This window comes from Sus scrofa, chromosome 14 (assembly GCF_000003025.6).
Source record: "Sus scrofa isolate TJ Tabasco breed Duroc chromosome 14, Sscrofa11.1, whole genome shotgun sequence".
Taxonomy (NCBI): Eukaryota; Metazoa; Chordata; class Mammalia; order Artiodactyla; family Suidae; genus Sus; species Sus scrofa.
This window is the reverse complement of record NC_010456.5, coordinates 59,957,393-59,980,106: the sequence shown is the minus strand read 5'-3', so window position 1 is coordinate 59,980,106 and position 22,714 is coordinate 59,957,393. Positions and strand designations below refer to the sequence as shown.

The window sequence follows — 22,714 nt, the reverse complement described above, 5'->3', positions numbered from 1 at the left end:
GCAGAGCGGCCTTTGCCGGCCTGCTGAGTGGCTTTGGCCACTGGACTTTGCCAGCTGGCTGGACACTGTGCACAGGGACAGCATGAATTTTGTGATTTAAGGGAAGAGATGTTCATTCTGCGTGGAGAAAGCCTGGAGACCCCTGTGTCCCCACTGCGGGCATTCAGGACCCCCTGGAAAATGGCACACTCCTTGTTAGCATCGCCTTGGGTAGTGGAGGGCAGGAGGCCCTGGGTGGTGGGGGTGGTGGGGGTGGGCAAATGCGCCCCTCGGGGTGGCCCCGGGCTCCTGGTCACCCTGTGTCGTTCACCTCAGAGATCTCCTTCCGCGTGTGGCAGTGCGGCGGCAGCTTGGAGATCATCCCCTGCAGCCGCGTGGGACATGTGTTCCGGAAGCAGCACCCCTACACCTTCCCAGGTGGCAGCGGCACCGTCTTTGCCCGGTAAGTGGCTGGGGGGCTGCCGCTCTGTGATGACAAGGAGCAGCTGTGGGACGACAGCAACGTTATGCTGAGTGACAGATGCTGGGCTCAGAAGGTTCTGTGGGGCACAGTCCACATGAGGACAGTCGGAGACCTGGCTGTCGTGATGGAGAGCAGGCCGGGGTGGCCAGGCACTTGGGCAGGGGGCTGCAGGGGGTGACGGGCTGGTCTGTGCCTCGTGGTGGTGGTTGCACAAATCTGCACCCGTGTGAGCTCATGGAACTCTATGCCCAGAGCATGTTGTGTGGAAATCGTGAAGGAGAGAACTTACTTTATCACACATCACTGCTCAAGGTGCAATAAGTGAACAATATTAAAGTCACCGTACTAAATTCAAACCCAAAAGGCCTTGTGATATCCCACAGATAGGATTCACGATAGATAATAGATTTTAGCACACAGGATAACACCACATAAAGAGCTTTCTGAAGAAAAACAGCAAATTTCCTGTCTGAGGGTGAGGGGCACTTTTTTTTTCCTCGGGAATTCTTTCAGATGCAAAAGGTAAAACAGCATACAAACCAGCCTGGCCCCCCAGAAGGCGGCAGGGGCCAACCCCACAGTGCACAGCTCAACAGATGATTTCAGACTAACAGACCCACAGATATGTGGTTGCCGTGGGGATGGGGAAGGGAAGGACCGGAGTTTGGGGTTAGCAGATGCAAACTAGTATATGCAGGGTGGATAAACAGCAAGGTTCTGTGTATCACAGGGAACTGCACTCAATATGCCATGATAAACCATCATGGAAAGGAATATTTTAAAAAGTATGTATGTAAAACTGAATCCCTTTGCTGTAGAGCAGAAATTACAGAACATTGTAAATTGACTATTTCAATTGTAAAAATGAGAGATGATTTCAGACACTGGGAACTAGGTAACATGTGGTCACATGGTTGACGTGACAGGCCAGGGGACGGGGGCTGCACACAGAGGCTCCTCTGAAGATGGACGCTTGTCCCAGACCTAAAGGGTGGGAAGGAGGTGCGTGGGGCCCCAGGGAGCAGCACACCTGCCAAGGAGTGGGTTCTTGGGCCAAGGTGGCGCTGTAGAACAGAAGGCCGCCAAGTGTGGCTGGGACCAGGGGACGGGGCAGCAGTGGGCAGCAGGGGCGACCAGACTGGCCGGGTCTGCAGCTTATAGGTCGAGGGGAAGTGGGTGTTGCTTTGAGACTGGGGAAGCTCCTGTGGGTTTGAGGCAGGCACCCAACTTCTCTGCTTTGAGCTTTAGGGTGTCCTCTGGCCCGTTGGAAGCTGGCCTAGACAGGGTTCCAGCCACGGCGGAGGCTGGCAGGCTTGCAGATGGCTTGGCGGTGACAGGAAAGGAGCGAGTAGCTCCCAGGGTTCACACAGCTTGCTGCCAGGTACCCCCACGGACACGGAAGCCTCAGAGCAGGGTGGGCGTGTGGGGTGGGTGGGGGTGGGGGGTGACTCGCATCTCCGTTATATGGCGTCTTAAGTACACAGTACACATCTCGTACAGGAGCTGGATTCTTCGTGGAGAGTCTTGGTTCGGGGAAACGCTAATAGAAGTTCATTTCAGGGAGGCCAATCATCAGATAATGCTTCTGACCAAATTACTTTCTCTCAAAAAGCACATACTTTGCTGAATGTTGTCCAAACTCATTTCTTGCTCTCTATTAGAAACAAAACTCTGTTCTGACATGATGACCTCCTCAAAATGAACCGACATCGATGCATGCGGTTTTTCCCCTGGGGCACGTGAGACCCTTCCCAAAAGCCTCTTGCTGAGATGTAGCCACACTCCAAACCAAAGCCCAGGCACGTGCCAGCAAAGCCTGCGACAAAACGGCCTGTTACATACACAAAGCATTGCTTTACAGCAAAGGAAAAAAGCCTTTTTTTAGAGGGAAAACTTCCCTGTTGTGTTTTTATGGCCCAGGAGTCCATACACTAGTGATGTGGGGAGGCAACGGGGTGGGACATTGGGGCAGCAAGAGTCTGTTCGGTCCTCAGCAGGACCCTGGCTACCCTCTGTCCTGGTTGACTCATCTGCAAGATAAAGAGGTCACTTCAAAGTTCTTTTAATTTCCTCTGATACATGGCATTCCATGTAATAGTATTTCACCATCTAAAAATTGGTACTTGACAGCGGTAGCTCATTTATAGTGTTTTGTGTGTGCCAGTCTTAAGTGCTTTACAGATACTCATGTCCTCATAGAGGCTAATGAACTAAGTACTAGTCGCAGTTTCCATTTCAGGGGCAAGGGAGACTGAGGCACAAAAGGACTCTGTTCCTTTGCAAGTGACGGAGCTGGGATTCATCTCAGGCTACTGGGCTCTGGAGTGCATGTTTGTTTGTTTTTTTTTTTTAACTGGATCCCTGAGTGCTGTTAGTGCCCGAGGGTGCTGGCCTTCAGGAATGAAGTACAGATTCTAAAGTAGGTTCTAGAATGGCAGGTAGAGCATGGTCTCAGTTATGGAGGCCAGTGGGGAGGGGACATGGAACAGTGGCCCCATGGGGTCCTGCCTTGCTTTGCCAGCCCCTGGCACCTGTTGTTTTTGGAAAGAGCAAGGTGATGACACTCCTGAGGACGCCGACGTCATAGCCTTGGTCATGGCAGCTGCACCCCAGGAGGCCAGTTGAGAGCGAACTGCTGGGCAGTTCCTTTTTTTTTTTTTTTTTTTTTTTTTTTTAAGCACAGCTACATTTCCAATTAGCCCCTTACAGGCTTCTTAAGAGACCATTTTGGAGAGTGTTATGCGTGTACTTGCATGTGTATGTGGACTTGCATTTACCCAAAGGCCAGGGATGCTCCCAGCCATGGGGCAGTGGAGCTGGGGCCTTAGATGGATGTTGGGGTTCACGTTTCGAGGTTAATGGTGAGACTTGACTTATTCCTGGTGAGGGAGACGATGAATAAATGAAATACAGAAAACCTGCTTTCATATCAAACTTTTGCTGTTACAACCACCAAGCAGTGTGACTGGCCGCCCTGAGTTACACTCTCTCTTGCCTGCTCCCTGGAAGAGCTAATTACTTACCTGCACTGAGTGAGGACAGGAGGGAGCAAAGGTGAGAAAATAGGGGCCCAGGTGCCCCGGACCTGCAGCACCTAGAAGACTGCCTGGCATATATAGTAGGTGCCTGGAGTGAATGAATTGAGAGCGTTACCGAGTAGCCCAGGAAACTCATCTTTGAGGCTTCCATTTCTCTTTCTGTTCAGTAGACAGAGAAGGGTTGGTCTGCATTTAGAAGGTGAGACATGACTTGCTCCCTTCATGACTTAGGTGATTGAAAACCACTGTGATTTCAGATCCTAGGACATTTACACTCTTAGGGCTGCAAGCAACCTGGGAGACCTTTGACTCAAATCCTTTCACTTTACTGACACAGCGAGTTCTTCCTACAGCCGGTTCGAGGCCAGCTGCCCATCTGTTAAGGCCAGGTCCCCTTAGCAACACCCCCGAGTCCTGTAGGAATATTGAGGAATAGGAATGTAGTGGCTCTCTGAGAAAAGGTACTTAGGATCCTATATTCCTAGCATTTTATTTTATTTATTTATTTATTTTTTGTCTTTTTGCTATTTCTTTGGGCCGCTCCCTCGGCATATGGAGGTTCTCAGGCTAGGGGTCGAATCGGAGCTGTAGCCACCAGCCTACGCCAGAGCCACAGCAACGCGGGATCCGAGCTGCGTCTGCGATCTACACCACAGCTCACGGCAATGCCAGATCCTTAACCCACTGAACAAGGGCAGGGACTGAACCCGCAACCTCATGGTTCCTAGTCGGATTCGTTAACCACTGCGCCACGACGGGAACTCCCCTAGCATTTTATTTAAAAAAAAAATTTTTTTTGCTTTCTTTTTTTTATGGCCGCACCCACGGCATATGGAGGTTCCCAGGCTAGGGGTCGAATCAGAGCGACAGCTGCCAGCCTATGCCACCCTAGCATTTTAATTACTGTTGTATCTGTCTTTTTTTTTTTTTTTTTTTTTTTGACAAAGTAAGAACTCAACCATCTCCTTACCAAAGATAAGCTCCCTTATCCTTCTCCCTCCCTCTCCCCACTCTCCACCCTTTTTTCCCACCACACACATATCTACTCTGTGCTGCTCTGTCCTCTTATTTTATTTTTACCCAACAAGTCAAGGACATCTTTCCATGGCAACTTGTAAAACGTACACCATTGTTTCTCATGGCTGTGGGCGAGTCCACTTTCTTTGACCTACTTCCCTGTGGATAGCCATACAGTTTCTATTTTTTCTGCCATTATACGCAGTGCTAAATTGAGGCCATTTTCATTCCTAGTTGATTATGGCATCCAGGTGAATTTCTAGATGTGGGAATTGCTAGATCAGGGGACAGGTGCCTTTGTAGTGTCTTGTCTGCCTCTTCCAGGGCGTTCTCAGCAGCAATCTGTCTTCCACTTCTTGAGAAGAAAAAAGATATATCCATGCCTTTATGTGAGTGATATATGCCCCCAAATTATTCTGATAATTGTAACTCAGATGATTTGAGGCTCACCACTTAAAAGAGACCTTTCTGATAGAGAAATGGTAGGATAGTGAAAGGTGATATCAGCTCTGCAGTGTATGTATTTTGGAGGAAACGAATGCCTTTGATATGGGTTCTTAAGAAGCACTGGCTCTGAGTCGAAGATGTGAGTCTCCTTGGGAACAGGGGCCGGGGACATGGCACAAAGAGGGTCCGTGTATTGCTGTTGCTTCACTGATGCCCCAAGGAGAATGTTGGCAGGATTGCAATGCCTGTCACATGTTCAGAAGTGGCCTGTCCTCTCTAAAAGGCAAAAAATAAATAAATTAGAAGTGGCCTGTCCTGGTTGCCTTCCTGATGGTGGGTTTTGGTTCTCTCTGTGCTTATGAGATGTATGCATGGGGGCTGCTGGCCTTCGAGAGAAGCCTGTTCTGCCTGGACCACAGGCACAGTGCAGTAGGGACTCTGAATATGGGGTGTATTACACCCCCCACTATTCCTTGTCTAAACAGGTCACTCTCAGCTCTGCTCTGCAAAGAGGAATTGTAATAGTACCTCTGATCTGTTCTTAACTTCTCCCCAGAGCTCTCTGTCACAGCCGTGATGATAAAGGCCAGAGAACAGAGGCCAGGGCCTTCTTGGCTCTGCTCCCTGGCACCGTGGCCTTCCGTGGACAGCGTTGTAAGACGTACTGCAGAGTCATATTCTTTTGTCCTTCTTGATGGTACAACTGCAGTCCTTTCTTTAAATTACCCGCCTGTGCTGAAATTCTAACTTCAACTTTTGCTCTTTGACAATCTGTGTTCCATGAAAGATGAGAGGGGCTGCGTTCCGTTGGCTCATTAAACACCCACTGAAGGCCAGCTGCCCTCATGTACAGCCCAGGGTGCTGCGGGAACAGCCTGCCCTCTCCTCCGTGCAGGCACCGCTGCCAAGCCGCCAGCCATCCAGAAGCGCCTTGCTCAGTAGCCCTCCAGGTGGGCAGTGCAGACAGAGTGATGCTCACAGAAAGTAAGCACATCACAGTTCAAGGAGATCTGTTTTGTCTCTAGGAACACCCGCCGGGCAGCAGAGGTCTGGATGGACGAATACAAAAATTTCTATTACGCAGCAGTGCCTTCTGCCAGAAACGTCCCTTATGGAAAGTAAGTGTGACTCGTACCCTCATGCGGCATGCTCTGCCTGTGCATGTGTGCGTGTGTGCGAGTGTGTGTGTGGTGGGGGAGGTCAGTCTGCACCCTAGGCAGGCTTCTGTGGCCAGGGTTGAGAGCAGCCACCAGGTGTCAAAGGCGGCCCCCTTCGGGAGACAGAAGTGTGGACGATCTGGCCTCCACGGCCTCCCCGACCCTGTCTCCTGGGGCAGATTTCCAGGGTAGACGTAGAGCACGTCCGTTCTTGAAATGGGCAAAGGAATCTTGTCTCCTTTTTCTCCAGTATTCAGAGCCGATTGGAGCTCAGGAAGAAACTTAGCTGCAAGCCTTTCAAATGGTACCTTGAAAATGTCTACCCAGAGTTAAGGTAAGCTGCCAGGGCCGGGCTTCGCTTCAGGGGGCTTACAAGCAGCCAGGAAGCTGGGGGCGGGGGTGGGGGAGCAGGGCCTGGAGGTGGAGTGAAGCCTGTGCTCAGGGTGAGAGGTGGGAGCTGGGGCCACTGCTGTCCCCAGGCTCCCCAAGGACGTGCTCCCTGAACGGTGGCCTCTTGCTTGCCCACTTGGGGGCCCCTCCCGTTCCTTGTAGACCTGGAGAGACCCCAGGTGTCACCTCACTTAGCTTGTCCCCCTGATGAGTCTCGTCTGCTCTGTGCGTGGCAGGCCCCCCACCAAGGGGGTGCTCTGTACTGCAGCCCACAGGCCTCCTCCTGCGGCCCCATCAGTGGGGTGGGGGGCAGAGATCCCAGGCTACACCCGCTCCAGTGTCCTTTCCTGAGGGCCAACAGACGAGCGCTGCCCATGGCGCCTCCCTCCGCCAGGCTGGTTTTTACCACATGTGTAATGAGAATAATCCTGCTGGCCCCCAGCTTCCCTCCGCACCCGCCTTTCTTCTTAAATCACTGCCCACCCGCTCGTGTCCTTAGGGGTTGACACTTGTCAGAGGACCCAGAGGCCTGCAGGTCCAGGCCACGTCTGACTTCATCTTCTCAAAGGGGTTGTGGAACAGACTTGCCCCCATGTGGCGTGTCCCTTATTCTGAGTGTCCCAGCACATCTTGCAGCAGGTCCATGTCTCCAGCACTGTGCCTGTGAGTGCGGAGTCACCTCCCTTCCCTGTGTGATGACAGCCCCTCCAGAGCCCTTGTCATGGAGCTTTGCTGGATGTTAGATGGTGCGGTCCTGCCTCTCTAAGGCTCTTCACTTACACCACCCTTTGGAACTATTTCCTCTACTTTTTTTTTTTTTTTATTTTTGTCTTTTTGCCTTTTCTAGGGCCGCTCCCTCGGCATATGGAGGCTCCCCGGCTAGGGGTCTAATCGGAGCTGTAGCTGCCAGCCTATGCCACAGCTACAGCAACACCAGATCCAAGCTGCATCTTCAACCTACACCTCAGCTCATGGCAACGCTGGATCCTTAACCCACTGAGCAAGGCCAGGGATCGACCCCACAACCTCATGGTTCCTAGTCAGATTCATTAACCACTGCGTCATGACGGGAACTTCTATTTCCTCTACTTTTAAAGTGACACCGTGCCCCTGGCCCTCTGGGATGGACGTCACCAGCAGGAAGACCCTTGTCGTCACCTCCCCCCAGCCAACAAGGGGCCTCACAGCAGTGGAGTGTAGCCCCCAATGGTGCCTATGTTGCTTTTGCTTCTTGATGGCCTGTGACCTGGTAGCCAGATGCCAGATGGGTTACATTAAGTGCACAGTTTCACTCTGAGGTCCCCTGTGACTTGGGGTGACCTTGGCTTCTGAGACCCCGTCTGAAGCACTCAACACCATGGCAGTGGGTGGTCTGCTGCCCCCGTCTGTGCAGGCGAGGGAGACACCACCTGAGCATCTGTACCACGTCAGGGACAGTCACTGCCGTTACTAAGTCCTTCCTGTGGGCCCAGTGCCATGCTGAGTGCTTAAGATGGGATTTTTCGTGGACTCCTGCCTGTGGCAGAGCCAGGGCTCAGGATCGGGTCTAACCCTGAAGCGTGCTCCCCCACGCACCCCACTGTGCTCTCTGGCGTGTTTGTACCAGGCCACCTGGCAGACCCACGCATGTTCTCCCCTCTACCAGGTAAAGGTCAGTCCCAAGTCTACTGGAAGTTTCCAGGAAGCAGGATCTGACCGCACCAAATTTCTTTTCTAAGTGACTTCCAACAATTAACACCGAAGAGAAAAGGAGCTCTTCCTTTCCAGAAAAAATCCCTCTGGTACATAGAAAGAAGACTTCAGCTTAAAATCCGGGTTAGAAATGGAGACGCTCAGAGTAGTGCTGTCTTCTGGCACAGCCAGGACTGTGCTGGGGGCCTATGGCCTGGGGACGCCGGCTCTCGCTGCCCTGCCTGGTCCTGAGGCGAAGGCTCTGGGCAGTGGAGTGGGGTGGGGCACGGAGGTGGGGGCCCTGCCGATGGAGTGAGTGTCTCTCTCGTTGGTTCCAGGGTTCCCGACCATCAGGATATAGCTTTTGGGGCCTTGCAGCAGGGAACCAACTGCCTGGACACTTTGGGACATTTTGCTGACGGTGTCGTCGGAGTTTACGAGTGTCACAACGCTGGGGGGAACCAGGTATGTGCGTAGGGGGGATGAGGGAACGGGGTGGGTGGGTTGCTGAGGTCACAAGTCCTGTGGCCACCCTTCTCCTGGGACGAGAGATGTCTGCCCCGAGCCCCTTCTCAGCCTCGGGTGAGCACTGACCTGGCTTTGTCGTCACAGCTACAGGGAGGGTAGCCTTGCTCCTTCCCAGCCCATCATCCCCCGCCTCCTCTGTCCCCCCAGTGTGTGCTCACCCCAGGGCACCTGACTGTGTCTGCGCCTGCACCTGCCCACATCCGTGCCCATAAGCACTTAACCCCCGCGCCACGGCTGCCTGTTAGATAACAAGGGCTTCGGTGTAAAGCCCGCCACCTTCTGTCTCGCGGAAAGGGAGAGGCCCAGCCATGGCCTCTGTGTCCAAAAGGACCATGATCTAGAAGGCGGTTTTTCCTGTGAGGTAACAGCGGGCATTTGGTAAGATGAGGGCTTTGTGCACAGAAATGGTCGGGCAGTGTTGTGTCTTGTCATCTCCTGCTTGGGGGTGGGGGGTTGCTGTTTTTAACAAAAGGTGCTTGACCTCAGTGTCTCCCACATTTATTGATCCCAGGGCCTTTCAGTAGAACTATTTCCAAAAGAAAGTGCCTGCTTTTGTGTGAAGGTGGCTGTCCCATGTCCTTCCGGGGAGTGGCTGGGTGACTTCCTTCCCTTTCCATCCTCATGGTTGCTCCAGGTGGCCTGGACATGGTCAGTTAGACACATGAGGCGCAGGGCGGGACAGCCCCCATCCATCTGGCTCCATCCGGGTCCCAAGACAGACACCTCCCTGCCCCTGGGCTCTGCCCCACGGCTTTGCCCGGGAGGAGCCCGAGAGCTTTCGGGAAGCACCGATCCTGGGTCCCACACCCAGAGAGCCTGATTTCCTGAGTCGGGTCAGAGAGCATTGGCGTGTTTGAAAGCTCTGGGGGTGGGTGACCCTAAATGGGGACACGTGAGCAGGGCCCAGTAGGCACGGCGTCCTCCATGGTCCAGCCTGGGCTGCGAGCTGCTGTCCAGACCAGCCCTGCCTAGGGGCATTTGCGTGCTGAAGAGAATGTTCTCGGTCTGCCCCACCCAGCACAGCAGCCATCAGCCAGGTGTGGGGACGGAGCCCTCAGCACGGGGCCAGTGCGACCGAGGATGTCAGGTTTCTCCTGGTTTCATTGTGGTGAATTCAGACGCCCCGAGTGCAGGGACCACCACATGGGGAACCGTCCTGGGGGGTGGAAGCTGGTGCCCAGCGGCTCCTGCACCTCCCAGGGCCAGTCCCGTCTGAGCTGAGGAAAAGTCAGCTCTGAGGATGAGGAATGAGGGGTGAGTAACGTTTCCTAGCGGGAACCTGGCCGTGCTCTGGGTCAGTAAAGTGTGTCATGTGGTTTCTGGCAGGGCCTTGGCAGACACACAGGAAGTGGGGAAATTTTTTGAGTGGCAGCTCAGAAAAGCATTTCTTAAATATTTATGTACTTCATTTTGGAAATACAGATCATTGCAGAAGGACAGAGTGGCAACTTTCCTTGCTGTTCCCATAGCTGAATTTGGTATAGGTCTGTTTTAAAATAAGGAAGCACACAGAGTACCCATTGTGGCTCAGCGGGTTAAGAACCCGACTAGTATCCATGAGGATGTGGGTTTAATCCCTGGCCTTGCTCAGTGGGTTAAGGATCCGGCGTTGTCATGAGCTGTGGTGTAGTTCACAGATGTGGCTCGAATTCCGCGTTGCTGTGGCTGTGGTGTAGGCTGGCGGCTGCAGCTCCAATTTGACCCCTGGCCTGGAAATTTCCACATGCCATAGGTGCTGCCCTAAAAAGAATACATAAAACTGGGAGTTCCTTTTGTGGCTCAGCAGAAAGGAATCTGACTAATATCCACAAGGACACAGGTTCGATCCCTGACCTCACTCAGTGGGATGAGGATCTGGCGTTGCCGTGAGCTGTGGTGTAGGTTGCAGACGTGGTTTGGATCTGGCGTGGCTGTGGCTGTGGCGTAGGCTGGTGGCTACAGCTCCGATTCTACCCCTAGCCTGGGCACCTCCATATGCTGCAGGTGCAGCCCTGAACAAACAAAAAAGAATAAATGAACTAAAGTAAAATAAGAAAGCACACAATAGCAAGAAGGTCATAGAAACATTCAAACTGAGCTTTAAACTGAGTGTCAGCAAACCCCTAACATCTGCCAACACCTGCCTCCAAGAATGATGGAAAATCTTATTCTCCCTGGGGTCGATCCACCCATTACTCCTCTTCCCAAGTTGGGGCGGGGAGGGTATCTTTGTGTCACTGTTTCACACAAATACCTAAAAGCATGCAGGGTGCAGGGGCTACTCCATCCTGGGACCTCCTTCATGCCTGTTGGCGCTTTGGGATCACTCCCCCCCAACCCGCGCCCCCAAGGACAGCATTGTGGGAGACTGGCCTGGCCTGTGGCCCTTCCAAGCCGGTTCTGCCCGTGGGGACAGGGGGGCAAGGAGCCAGCCCTCTGCTCGCTCCCAAGTTTGGACAACCCATGAAAAACAGGCCAAGCAGGTTCTTCTCCTCTAGGATTTTCAGAGCCTTTTCAGGGATGCTATGAATTTGCAAGAGAGGCACTTGGCCCAAATTCAGTGTTTCCCAAATTTATTTGACCTGGAACCAAGTTTTCATAAGATTCTTTCGGAGTCCACTTTGAGAAGCACTGATGAAAAGGGGAGAAGTCGAAAGCTGAGGGCAGAGAGGGGGGCGCAGGGCCTGACTCCCTGTCAGGAGAGGAGGAAGCCTGCCAGGGGGCTACAGGGGCTGTCCCCAACCTCTCTCCAGCTGTGCCCAACTCCTCTGAGCACCACGTCTCTCCGCGGCCATGTAAGGGGTGCATGTGGCCGCCGGGTGGTAATCCTTCCCCATAATAGGCCATCTGCTCCAGGAGATGGAGGCACCGAGCAATGAGCTTCTTTAAAAGATTGTGTTTCCTGGGCTCCATCCCCTGAAAACAGAGAAAAGGAAAACAGTCTCTGGAAGCACTTGCCAGAGCCCAGAGTGGCATGAGGCGTGCCGCCTGCTCTCGCTACCTGGTGAGAGTGATGGAAGGCAGGGCCTGGCCTGTGTGTTTGCTGCGTGGGTCCAGCCCTCTGAAAGCACCTGAGCTGCTGCCGGTGCTCAGTGGACAGTCATTGGGGTGGACAAACAGCAGAAGGGGCACTGGGAGGGCACCCCTGGGGGATTCTTACTTAGAATAACCCTTGCTGCATCTAGATCCTGAGGGTTCTCTTGGGTTTCGTCCCTTTGAATAGGTCAAGTCCTAGAGTAAAGGTCAGAAGCCTCACCCTCCTGCCCAGAGCGGAGCTCCCAGCCCCCTCTCCCACCTGAGGCCACACTCACCCATCTTGTCACCTCCCCAGCCTCCTTCCCTTTCAGATGCTCTTGTTTGGTGTTCAGAAGAAATGGTTCTACTCTCGGCCTGTGTGTGTGTGTGTGTGTGTGTGTGTGGTGTGTGTGTGTGTGTGTGTGTGTGTGTGTGTGTGTGTGTTGAGATCACGGGCAAGTTATTTCAGCTCTCTGGCTCAGTTTTCTCATCTGTAAAAAGGGGATAACCATAGCTTCTCATAGGGCTGTTGTGTAAAGGGCTTAAATGGTGCCCGGACATCATAAGTACCCAGGCTGGCTGTGCGCCATATGTGTAGATACCTAGATCCATCCCCAGGGACCTCAGAACTCTCTGAGCATCTGTGGGCCAACTTAGAGGAGGCTAAACATGCTGTGTGTGATTTGTAATTTTCACACATGACAATCCGCAGTCACAAATGCTGTTTCCACACCATACCTGCTGGGGGCAAAGTCCCCACGTTGACCCTGAAGTTGTCCATCCCTTTGGGCAGCAGAGCTTGAGTGACAGTGTTCACAGCTCACATTTTACCACCGGAAACGGGTGCGGAGCTCCACCCTGCGTTTGGGCTGAAACGGTCACCACGGTTCACCTGGGTGCCCAGTCACAAGGCTCCATGATACCCCGCGTGCAGATTTGCTCTTTGGCATAAAGTCATTTGTTGGTCCTGAGCTGTTCGGAGCTCCTAAGGCTGGTCCCCAGTGTGCCCGGCCCCTCTGGGGCCCCTGACCTGGGTTTGTGTTGCAGGAGTGGGCCTTGACCAAGGAGAAGTCAGTGAAGCACATGGACCTATGCCTGACTGTGGTGGACCGGGCGCCCGGCTCCCTCATCAAGCTGCAGGGCTGCCGGGAGAACGACAGCAGGCAGGTATGTCATGTGGGTTGCAGGGCTGGGACGCGGGGTGCACACACATGTGTGGTGCTGGTGGACTCTTGCTGGCCTGTGTCCCCACATGCTGTGGCGTCCCTGGCACATCGTGGGTGCGGCTCTGGATGGCTTCCCTTGACTCCTCTGCCCCTGTGGCTACTTCTACTGGGAGGTCATCTGTTCTGGGTGGTTTCCTCCCAGATGGGTGGAGTTTACATCTGTGCCTCCCGTCTGACCAGACCACGGAGGCAGGCAGCCCTTTGTGATGGTGTGTTCAGCTCCAGGACCCTCCCTGGTCCAGGCACTGGGGTGGGGGCAGGGGGTCCTAAGAAGAAGCCCTAAGTCCCAGGTGCTCCTGCTGGGTGCCCGAAAGGATTTGTCTGGTGATGTCAGTGATCTCGAGAGAGGGGGACACGGGGGGCCCATGTGCGTGGGTCTAAGCTTGGGACCCATGAGTTCCCGCCTGCTGACCCCTGCGTGTGGAGGCTCAGGCCCCAGGCCTGGGAGCAGGGAGGGATGGAGGATGAAACAGCAGCGCCTGGGCCCCAGCGCTGAGAAGGGTGCCTGCCCGAACGTGCAAAACTAATGATTTAAAGCTTTGCTTTAAACATGAAAGTTAATGACTCGTGAGAAGTTAGTGAAACACTGGCCTGCAGATCAGTCTAGAAAGCGTAGTGAGCCAAGACAACGCAGCTTCAAGACAGCACCAGCTGAGGAGCCTCTTCTCAGAGGCTGAGTGAACGAGGCTGGGGGAGCCCAGCGCCCGGGGACCCACCTTCACAAGCGCTCCTCCAGAGGAAGTGTTTTCACCCTGTTTCATCTCCATGGCAGATGAGCCCCCAGCCCCAAAAGCAAGACCTATATTTTATAAAAATATATATAAAGAGGCCTTGATTTCTGCAGCTGGAGGCATGATGTGGCTTCTTTGTGATGAGACCTCCTCCTCCCCACACCACGGGGTCTTTTAAAGAGAAATGATGCATGTTTTTGTTTATTCATTAAACATTTTTCTTTCTTAAACTTACAGCTTGTAAGCAACTGAAGTGCAGGTGGTTGAGCAGGTAGCGCACGCTGAGAGGGGCGCGTGTGCTCACTGCCATGCGCCCGGCGGTGCCCTGGGTGCCCCTGGGCCCAGGGGAGCTGGTGCAGCCCAGAGGGCTTCCCCACATGCCTGCCCAGGAAGCCGGGCTTGTCCTCTCCATCCCTCCTCAGGAGGTGGACAGCTGGGGAGCCAGAAGCCCACACGGGCCTCCTGTGCTCCACACACTTCACAGGAAGGAAGCTGAGGCTCCGAGAGCCAGGGGTCCTGTCCTGGCCAAGGCCAGGTCCCTTGTTTGGACCCCAGTAGTCAGGAAACATGGGAAAAGGGCCATCTCTCATCTGTCCCCTCCCCACCCCATCCTGGGTGCCCCCTCCTTGCTCCACAGAGCCCCAGTCCCCCACAGGCTCCCTCATGGCCACTCCCTCAACGCCCATCTGTACTGATTCAACCCCATGACTGTGGTGCCTGGGTCTCCGGGAGGCCACTGGCCCTTGGCCAGCCTCCTGGGACCTGCCTGGTAGCAGTGGTCACACTGTCAAGCCAAGCACACCATTGCCCGGGTGGAAGGGCACGGACGTCTGATGACTCTGCCTGGACTCCAAACCCACTTGAAGAACAGACGGGCACTCAGTCTTGGAGTGGGGGTTGTCCCCTTTAGCTGTGTGTTGAGAGCTGACAGGTTCTCCTGCCGCTGTGCGGCCCTCATCCCTGCAAGGCTCTCTTCTGGAGATGGAGAGAGATCTGCAGACAGTGAGCTTTACTGGATGCGAGGTGTGAATAAGTGAGGGTCTGTTAACCCTTTAGCCTCAGCGCTTGCTCTAAGGAAGGTGTGGCTGGTTCTGGAGCGCCTCCATGTCTGGGAAACCTGCCCGCTCCCAGCCCTCTGGGGCCCAGGGCTCCGGCTGCTGAGGCTGCCTTTCTCTTATAGAGGTGGGCACTGGGCCTTTTTAAGGCCCTCCATCCAGCTGATGCCCTGACACAGGAGAGCACCACCCCCCCCCCCGCCCTGAGAACAGAATCAAGTCCATCCAGTTCCCATCTGTCACCAAGTGCTGGCCACTCAGAGTGGCACACAGCTGGTGGCAGCACATACATACGTCCCATGACACAGCAGGAAAGCAGGAGGGAGCGGACGTGAAGGAGGAGTTGACGGGCAGGTGGCTGTCGCCTCCCCTGTGCCCATTGAACTGCGCTGCATTTCGCTGTTGGAAAAATCCCAGGCTGGAAGCTGGCTTAGTAAACATCCCAGGGTCCCCACAGCCTTGCAGAGCCCTTATGAAGGTTGGTCCCCGGGCGCTGGACTCCCCCAGCCTCGTTCACCCACCATCTGAGGAGAGGCTCCTCAGCTGGTTCTGTCTTGAAGCTGCGCTGTCTCGCCAGTTGAAACATTGGATTTCCAGGCACGTCTGTGTGTTCGTGTTACGGGTGCATTTGCAGAGTCAAAAGGCAAAGGCAGACAGGAGTAAGAAAATCTAATTCCACAGTGTCAAAAGGATTTGTAAAGATACCGACAGAAAGGAGCTTTGGTGCACACAGTGTGAAAAATTAATTAGGATCATGGACTGCATTAATGAAGGGAGAGCTTTTGGAAGAAAAAAAGCATGTGGCTTTTTTTTTTTTTTAAATACAAATGTTAGGGGTTTTTTCCATGGGGCTAAACAACACGGTGAGGGGCCCTTGGGTGCCCTGCACTGGGCTGTGGGCTTGTTTTCTGGTTTGCCCAATGGCTGCTCTGGGCTCAGTGAGTGCAGGTGTGTACAGGTGAGCAAGAGATGCTACGCCCTGAGCTGTAGGAGTGCGCTCAGGGCTTGACGGGCCTGCCGTGCAGGGCACTGTGGGCCTGGGGGTGGCTGAGCTAGGCTCCTCACACCTGCCAGGGAGGCGCAGACAGTGGAGAAATGGGCTCCCAGCACAGCGCTCTGTCCACACAAGCCTGCCTTTCTCTCCTTGGCCTGAACCGCCTCTGGTGCAGCAAGAGGCCCTCAGTGTAAGCGGGAGTGGAGGTGCCTGACCTAGGCCTAGGCAGGGCTGCCTTCAGCAGCGGGGTGGCCTGGGCCCCCTGGGAGCTGGTAGTGCCTTGGCTCCTCCTGGGGGGCAGGGGGTGGGGGATGTCATCAGATGAGGCCTTCTTGTGAAGGAATGCAGTCTCAGCTAGAAGTTCTCAGTGCCACGTTATACCTGGGGACGGGCGGGGTGCAGGGGGAGCAGGGAGAGGGGCCTGGCCAAGGAGACACCCAAAGCAGACACAGATGGGCAGGAAAGGTCTAGAGGAGGTCTCGAGCTGCACACCTGGCAGGGGGCTGGCTCCTTCCTGGGCCTCCGCGGCACCTTTCTGCCCTGGGGCTCCCTTGAACCCCAGTCCTTTCTGATAAGAGAGGGAAAGAGAAAGGGTGCATTCTTCACGCAGCCAGGAGACCCGTGAGAGCAGCTGCCTCCTCCTCCTGTCGGTGCCCCGTGCTGTGAGGTGCTCTCCTGTCTTTCGCAGAAATGGGAGCAGATCGAGGGCAACTCCAAGCTGCGGCACGTGGGTAGCAACCTGTGTCTGGACAGCCGTGCGGCCAAGAACGGGGGCCTGAGCGTGGAGGTGTGCGGCCCCGCGCTGTCCCAGCAGTGGAAGTTCTCGCTCAACCTGCAACAGTAGGGGGCCGTAGCGCCCCCGGCCGGGAAGGTGGTCACGCTATCGATTACGTTTCTTAGACTTTCCACGAAACTATATACCTCAGTATTCCATCATGGTCTGGAGACGAGAGCTGCGGCCCCAGCCCGGGGGCGGGCGGCACAGAAGCGGCGAGGGAGGGGGCTGCTCCCCGGCCCCCGGGGGCCCCAACGCCCGCTTCCCGCGGCCCCACAGCGGGTGACGTCCAAGCGCCGGCGCCACAGCTGGAGGACCGGGCGGGGAAGGGGGTCGTTGCGGCATCACAGCGAGGAGAACTCTCTGGAAATCTCCACTTGGATCCCACGGGGCGGCCAGGCCAGCCGGGTCCCGTGGCTGTGCGCGCTTTTGTCGCAGGCCCCTCCCCTCCCCACCCTCCGCTGGTCTTCCCGGCGCAGCCCCTGTCCCGCGTGGTGTACTTGCTCTGTTTGGAAACGAACTCCTCTGCGGCGGGACACTAAACGCCAGCATAGAGAGAGAACGTACGGTCAGTTCCCTATGGTTTCTGTAGGTCATGCTCATCGTGTAAACCCTCCACAAAGCAGATCACAGCCGGCAGGAGGGGGAGCCCCCCCCTCCTCTGCCGCCCCTGGAGCCTTATAGGTGAGTAGGTGCTGCCCTGGCCGGGAGGCCCCACCCCCCCACCCCCGCCCCGACCCCAGCCTCCCAGTCTGACTTCAGCTGGGAGTCACGCTCTGTGTTGGAATCCACTTTTCATACCCTTGGTGTTTGTAAACCTGGACGGATTACTTATTTTGACAGATACTACTTTGGGTTTTTGTAAATTCAGTTTCTTTCCTCTAAGGATGAAATGAATTAAGAAAACAGTCCCCCAGCTCCCAGGGATGGAGGGAGGTGGCCCAGGCTGTGCTGCTGATTGCGAGGACCCCTGGTGCGCCGCCACCACTGTCAGGGTCACCTGGGCCCTGGAATCTGCCTGCCTCGGGGGCTTTGGTCAAGAATTAGGCAAAGTGGAGACCAAACAACGCCTGAGGATTCAGGGCACAAAACAGGAAGCTGTGGTTTAGGAAGCATGTGTTGGTATAAACCAGGAGACAGCTGTGAACTAAACAGTCACAGGAAGGAGCCAGGTCACTGCCCAACACCCACGTGACACTTCCTTGTCTCTGAGGTGCCCCGCGTGCAGCAGTCACCAGCCACAGCCCCCACAGGAGGGCCCCTGGTCAGAGGTCACTGCCCTCCTTTCTTCACCCGCCCCTCCCGCACGCACGCCTGGTCGTGAAGAGGCTGGCTTGGTGGTGGGACATGCATTATGCCTGGACATCCTCGGGCCCCAGAAGGTTCTGCCAGGTTGACACTGCTGATGCAGCTCCTCCTGCATATTTCTTCTAGGAAAGAGGGTGCTGTTAGTCTCTCTCCCTGCACCTCAGAAGCCCCCATGTGTTCCCTTGATGACAGTGGGATCAGCATGGAGGTGGCTGGGTGACTTTGTCCTGTCTTTTGCCCCCTGCCACCCAACCAGCTGTGTTTTCAGCAAACAGGGAGGCCACAGCTGGATCAGCTGTGCACACCTCTGTCTTCAGAGGCTGATCCTGACTACACGTTAGCTCCTGGGGAGAGTTCTGGGTACCTGGGTGAGGCTGTGGAGCGCAGGTGGGGTGGGAAGCAGTCACAGGCCCCAGGGTCCCATGGCCAGATCCTGTCACCTGTGAGGTACTACTGCTGTTAGGAAAAAAAAATTTCCCACAGAGGGAAAACAAATTGGGCTTTGAAGTAAAACCAACTTTAATCAGGTTCTTGACAAATCCTCGCCCACACCCCTACCCCCCCCAAGTCTTACCAACTTTCGTACCATCGAGATGGGTCTCCCAGGCCCTTGGGGGGGCAGCTCCCTGCCTCTGAGCTGGGGTGTGGGCGTTGTGAGCAGAGATGGGCTGGGAGGGCCCCCAGGGGTGAGCTATGTTTACATGACACAGTGTGCCAAAGTGACTTACTGTGGTTGCATTACTTTTTAGTCATCGAGACTACCCCACCCTCCCACTCCTGTTTTTACAAGTAAAGATTCTTTCCTAAGAGCCCTTTGAGCAAAGCGTGGCAAAGTTAGTTGTCTTCTCTGTGCTGGTCTTTCTTATGTCTTCATAAAAGCTAAAATGATGGTATCTGTGAGTATGTTTTGCAAATTCAAAATATAGTTTGGTAATTTTTTTTCCAGTTGATTTTTAAAAAGAACTGCTGTACAGAGCTTGTACTTTGTCCATTTTATAGATGGAAACCATCCTTGAAAATTGTTTAACTTAAATAAAGAGAAGATACTTTATAGATAACATTGCTGGTGGCTGCAGTCACTGTTGGTCTTTATGGGATGGATGTGACTGGTGTTTGGGGAGTGTGGTTATGGTCTGTCCTGGCAGGGGGTGCTGCTCAATGACCATGTCTTATCACAGTTTTAAAATGCATTCCCCTCTTACCACTGTGCCCTTTTGGTGTGAATTCTTATTTGTAATAGTAACCGTTATCATTCATGGAGTGTTTAATGTTCCAGGCAGCATGCCAGCCCTTCTCACAGTAACCTAGGCGATTGCGTTAGGGCTGCGTGTTACAGTTGGCTGGGGAAGCTAGTGCTTGCAGCTGTCAGCCTGCTCAAGGTCACAGGCTAACCTGCTCAAGGTCACACCACCCCTGAGTATTCACCTGGTCAGCCTGGGCACTGAGACCCAGAGTCTACACTCTAACCAGGGAAGGACTAAGGCAACTGATGTCTTCACAGCTTTTAAAGTATTTAAGTCGATCTGCTATTTACCTGTTACCTGGCTCCTCCAGTCCCATCCCAGGCAGGCGTGGTGTTCCCCCCGCATCCTCAGCCTTGACAGACACCTCCCTTTGAACAGCCCCATGGGTGTGTGGGGACACAACACTGACCGCTCCCTAGCACCCTGGCACCGGGCTGCAACATCGAGGGCTCTGTCCTCACTCTGGACTGCGGTCGTGTGCTTCTGGTACACGGACAGGATCTGGGGAGATGTCACAGGTGCTGAGTTTTCAGCAAAAGGTCACTGCCCGCATGTGTGAGATGCAGACGCCGATGTAGTGCCCAGTTCCCCGCCAGGGAAGGAGAGACGGAGTGAGGTGGGGAAGGTGCACGAGGAACCAGGCCCGACCACCAGTGAGGAACAGGTGACGGCACATGTCACACGAGGCTGGTGGGGGCCACACACCAGGGCACGTTCCCCATGTGGTAGGCTGGGATCTGTGGGCGAGGCTGGCGGCCCTCAGGGTTTGCAGAAGAGGAAGGGAGGGAGGCTAGACCAGACCCAGGGCAGAGGCCAGCTGATACCTCAGCTTTCCCCCATCCCCCTCACCCCTCCGGTAGGACTAGGCTGGACCTGGCTGGCTGAGTGCTTCCCAGTTTTCAGGGCCCTGTACCACCAGCCACAGGGTGAACGTGGCCCATGTGTCTTCCCTTGGGAACAACGGCTTGAAGGGCTGCTGGGAAAGGGTGTGGGGACAGAGCTGCAGAGCAATGTCACTAAGCCCTGGGGCTGGCTTTCTGGAAGTGGAAACTATTTGAGGTTCACTGCCGGTCCCCACCACCACCCCCGATTCATACGTTAAAGTTAGGACCTCAACGTTCCTCACCCCCAGGCCTCAGATGCAAGTGTACTTGGAGACGGTCCTTCAAGAGGGGCATCAGCATGAGACCATCGGGCTGGGCCCTCACCCAGTGTGACTGTGTCCTTAGAAGAGGAGGTCAGGACATAGAAGTGCACACTGGGAGGTGGAGAGATGGTCGTGGACAAGCCCAGCAGCGAGGCCTCGCAGGGACCACCCCTGCTGGCACTTTGGTCGCCAACGTTGAGCCTTCAGAACTGTGAGAAAAACCCGTTTCTGTTGACTGTCCCCCAGTCTGTATACTCTGCTTAGACAGCTCCTGAAAGGGGATGCCCACCTTGGTGCAGGAAGTGTGGATGTAGCTGTAGAGCTGCTAAGTGGGTGGAAGCTGGAAGAGTTTGGGGCATTTTAGAAAACACCTCGATTGTCTTGAAGGAGCTGTCGGTAGAAACATGGATAGTAGGTGGTGCAACAGGATCAGTGGTATCTTGGAGACACTGGGACTCAGGTTCGATCCCCGGCCCAGCACAGTGGGTTGAGGATCTAGCATTGCAGCAGCTGCAGCTTAGGTCACAGCTGTGGCTCGGATCCAATCCCTGGCCCCAGATCGCCATATGCCGTGGGGCGACCAAAAATGGAAAAGAAAAAAAAAAAGGATGTTAAAGGTGATTCAAAGAGAAAAGGGTAGCTGTTGATAAGCATCTCCTTTCTGAGAGGTGCACCCAGATCATTGGGAACAAAGTGTCAGCAGATACATGAATGTTAAGGGTCTGCTGAAGGCTCGATGGAAATGAGGAAGGAGAGACTGGAAACTGGAGGGCGGTCCTTGTGAGAAAGTGGCAGCGAACTTGGTGGCGCTGTGTTCTCGTGCTTTGTGGGCAGAGTCCCTGCAAGTGTTCAGCCTGGACAGACAGCTGAGGAGGCTCTCAACAGAGTGAGGAGGGCACAGCCTGGTTTCTACTTGACACCTGTCGTCACATTCAAGAGGAAAGATCCTCAGAAGAGGAAACCTGAACTTGAAGAGCTGGAAAATTCTCAACCTGTCCACGTGGTTAAAAAATATGAAAGCATGTTTGGAGAGAATACTGAGGCTGGGCAGTGTTTGCTAAAGACATGATGGGCTTGTGACTGATGGAGCCAATCAGCCGTCTCCACAGAAGCCACAGTAGAGAGGAGCTTATCCAGCTAAGACCTGATGAAGACCCTCTGCTCATGGCCTGGACCCATCAACCCATCGTCAGGCTTTTGAGAGTTTTCTCCCAGCAGAAATGCCACCAGCTTGGACTGAAAGAGACCAGAAACGGGGAGGTGAAGGAAAGCTGTTGGACTTGCAGGGTTCTATGGGAGAGGACCATAGAGCTATCCCCCAATGTGCCTCCTCCTCCCTGAAGGCAATTCTAGGTCACACTCACACTGGCCAAGGGCAAGGGGTGGGGGGCTGACTCCTCTTATTCTGAGACCCAGGGCTAAGGGGTCACGGATGCCCAGTAAGAAGAGCATAGAGACAAAGAGGATTATTCTTTTTTTAAATTTATATAAGAGTAGTTGATTTATAACATTAGTTTTAGGTACATACAACATAGTGATTCAATATTTTTAGAGATTATACTCTATTTAAAGTTACTATAGGAGTTCCCATCATGGCTCATTGGTAATGAACCTGACTAGTATCCATAGGACTCAGGTTTGAACCCTGGCCTCGCTCAGTGGGTTAAGGATCTGGCGTTGCCGTGAGCTGTGGGGTAAGTTGCAGAGGCGGCTCGGATCCCAAGTTGCTGTGGCTGTGGCGAAGGCCGCAGCTGCAGCTCTGATTCGACCCCTAGCCTGGGAACCTCCATGTGCTGTGGGTACAGCCCTAAAAAGACAAAAAAAAGTTATTAAAAAAATGGCTATATTTCCCTGTCTTGTACAGTTTATTCTCATAGCTTATTTTATACATAATAGCCTGTACCTCTTAACCCCCTCTGCCTATTATGCCCCTCCCCTTCCCTCTCCCTACTGGTTACCAGTGGTTTTTTCTCTAATATGCAAGTCTGTTTCTGTTTTGTTATATTCATTTATTTTTTTTTAGATTCCAGGTATAAGTGACAGCATACAGTGTTTGTCTTCCTCTGAATGATTTCACTAAGTATAATACCCTCTAGGTTGATCTACGTGGTTACAAATGGCAAAAAATTATTCTTTTTATAGCTGAGTAGTATTCTATTTTGTATACACACACCACATCTTCTTTACCTGTTGATGAACACTTAGGTTGGTTCCACATCTTGGCTGTTGTACATGATGCTGCTATGAATACTGGGGTGCTTGTGTCTTTTCTAATTAGTATTTTCAGTGTTTTTTTTTCCAGATATCACCCAGGAATGCAATTACTAAATCATATGGCTGCCCTCTTTTTAGTTTTTTCAGGAACCTCCATACCGTTTTCCATAGTGGCTACACCAATTTACATTCCCAGCAATAATGTACTAGGGTTCCCTTTTCTCCTCATCCTAGCTAATGTGTTATTGTGTAAACTTTTGACAGTTGATATTCTGACAGGTGTGAGGCGATACCTCATTGTGGTTTTGATTTGCA

At 53.8% G+C, this 22,714-nt stretch overlaps 1 protein-coding gene across 5 annotated transcripts in view; it reads left to right on the top strand.

Annotated features, from left to right (window-relative positions):
- GALNT2 (polypeptide N-acetylgalactosaminyltransferase 2) overlaps positions 1-18,852 on the top strand; it is a 180,125-nt gene extending 161,273 nt beyond the window's left edge. For 4 of the 5 annotated variants that reach the window (XM_021073538.1, XM_013983228.2, XM_013983227.2 and 1 more), the window contains 6 exons: positions 316-442; positions 5,991-6,083; positions 6,373-6,456; positions 8,522-8,648; positions 12,753-12,872; positions 16,400-18,828. In XM_021073538.1, coding sequence (XP_020929197.1) covers positions 316-442; positions 5,991-6,083; positions 6,373-6,456; positions 8,522-8,648; positions 12,753-12,872; positions 16,400-16,555 — 707 coding nt within the window. In that variant the 3' untranslated portion in view covers positions 16,556-18,828. Of the gene's footprint in view, positions 1-315; positions 443-5,990; positions 6,084-6,372; positions 6,457-8,521; positions 8,649-12,752; positions 12,873-16,399 lie in introns of all 5 variants that reach the window. The other variant, XM_001927774.6, reaches the window with a different exon arrangement.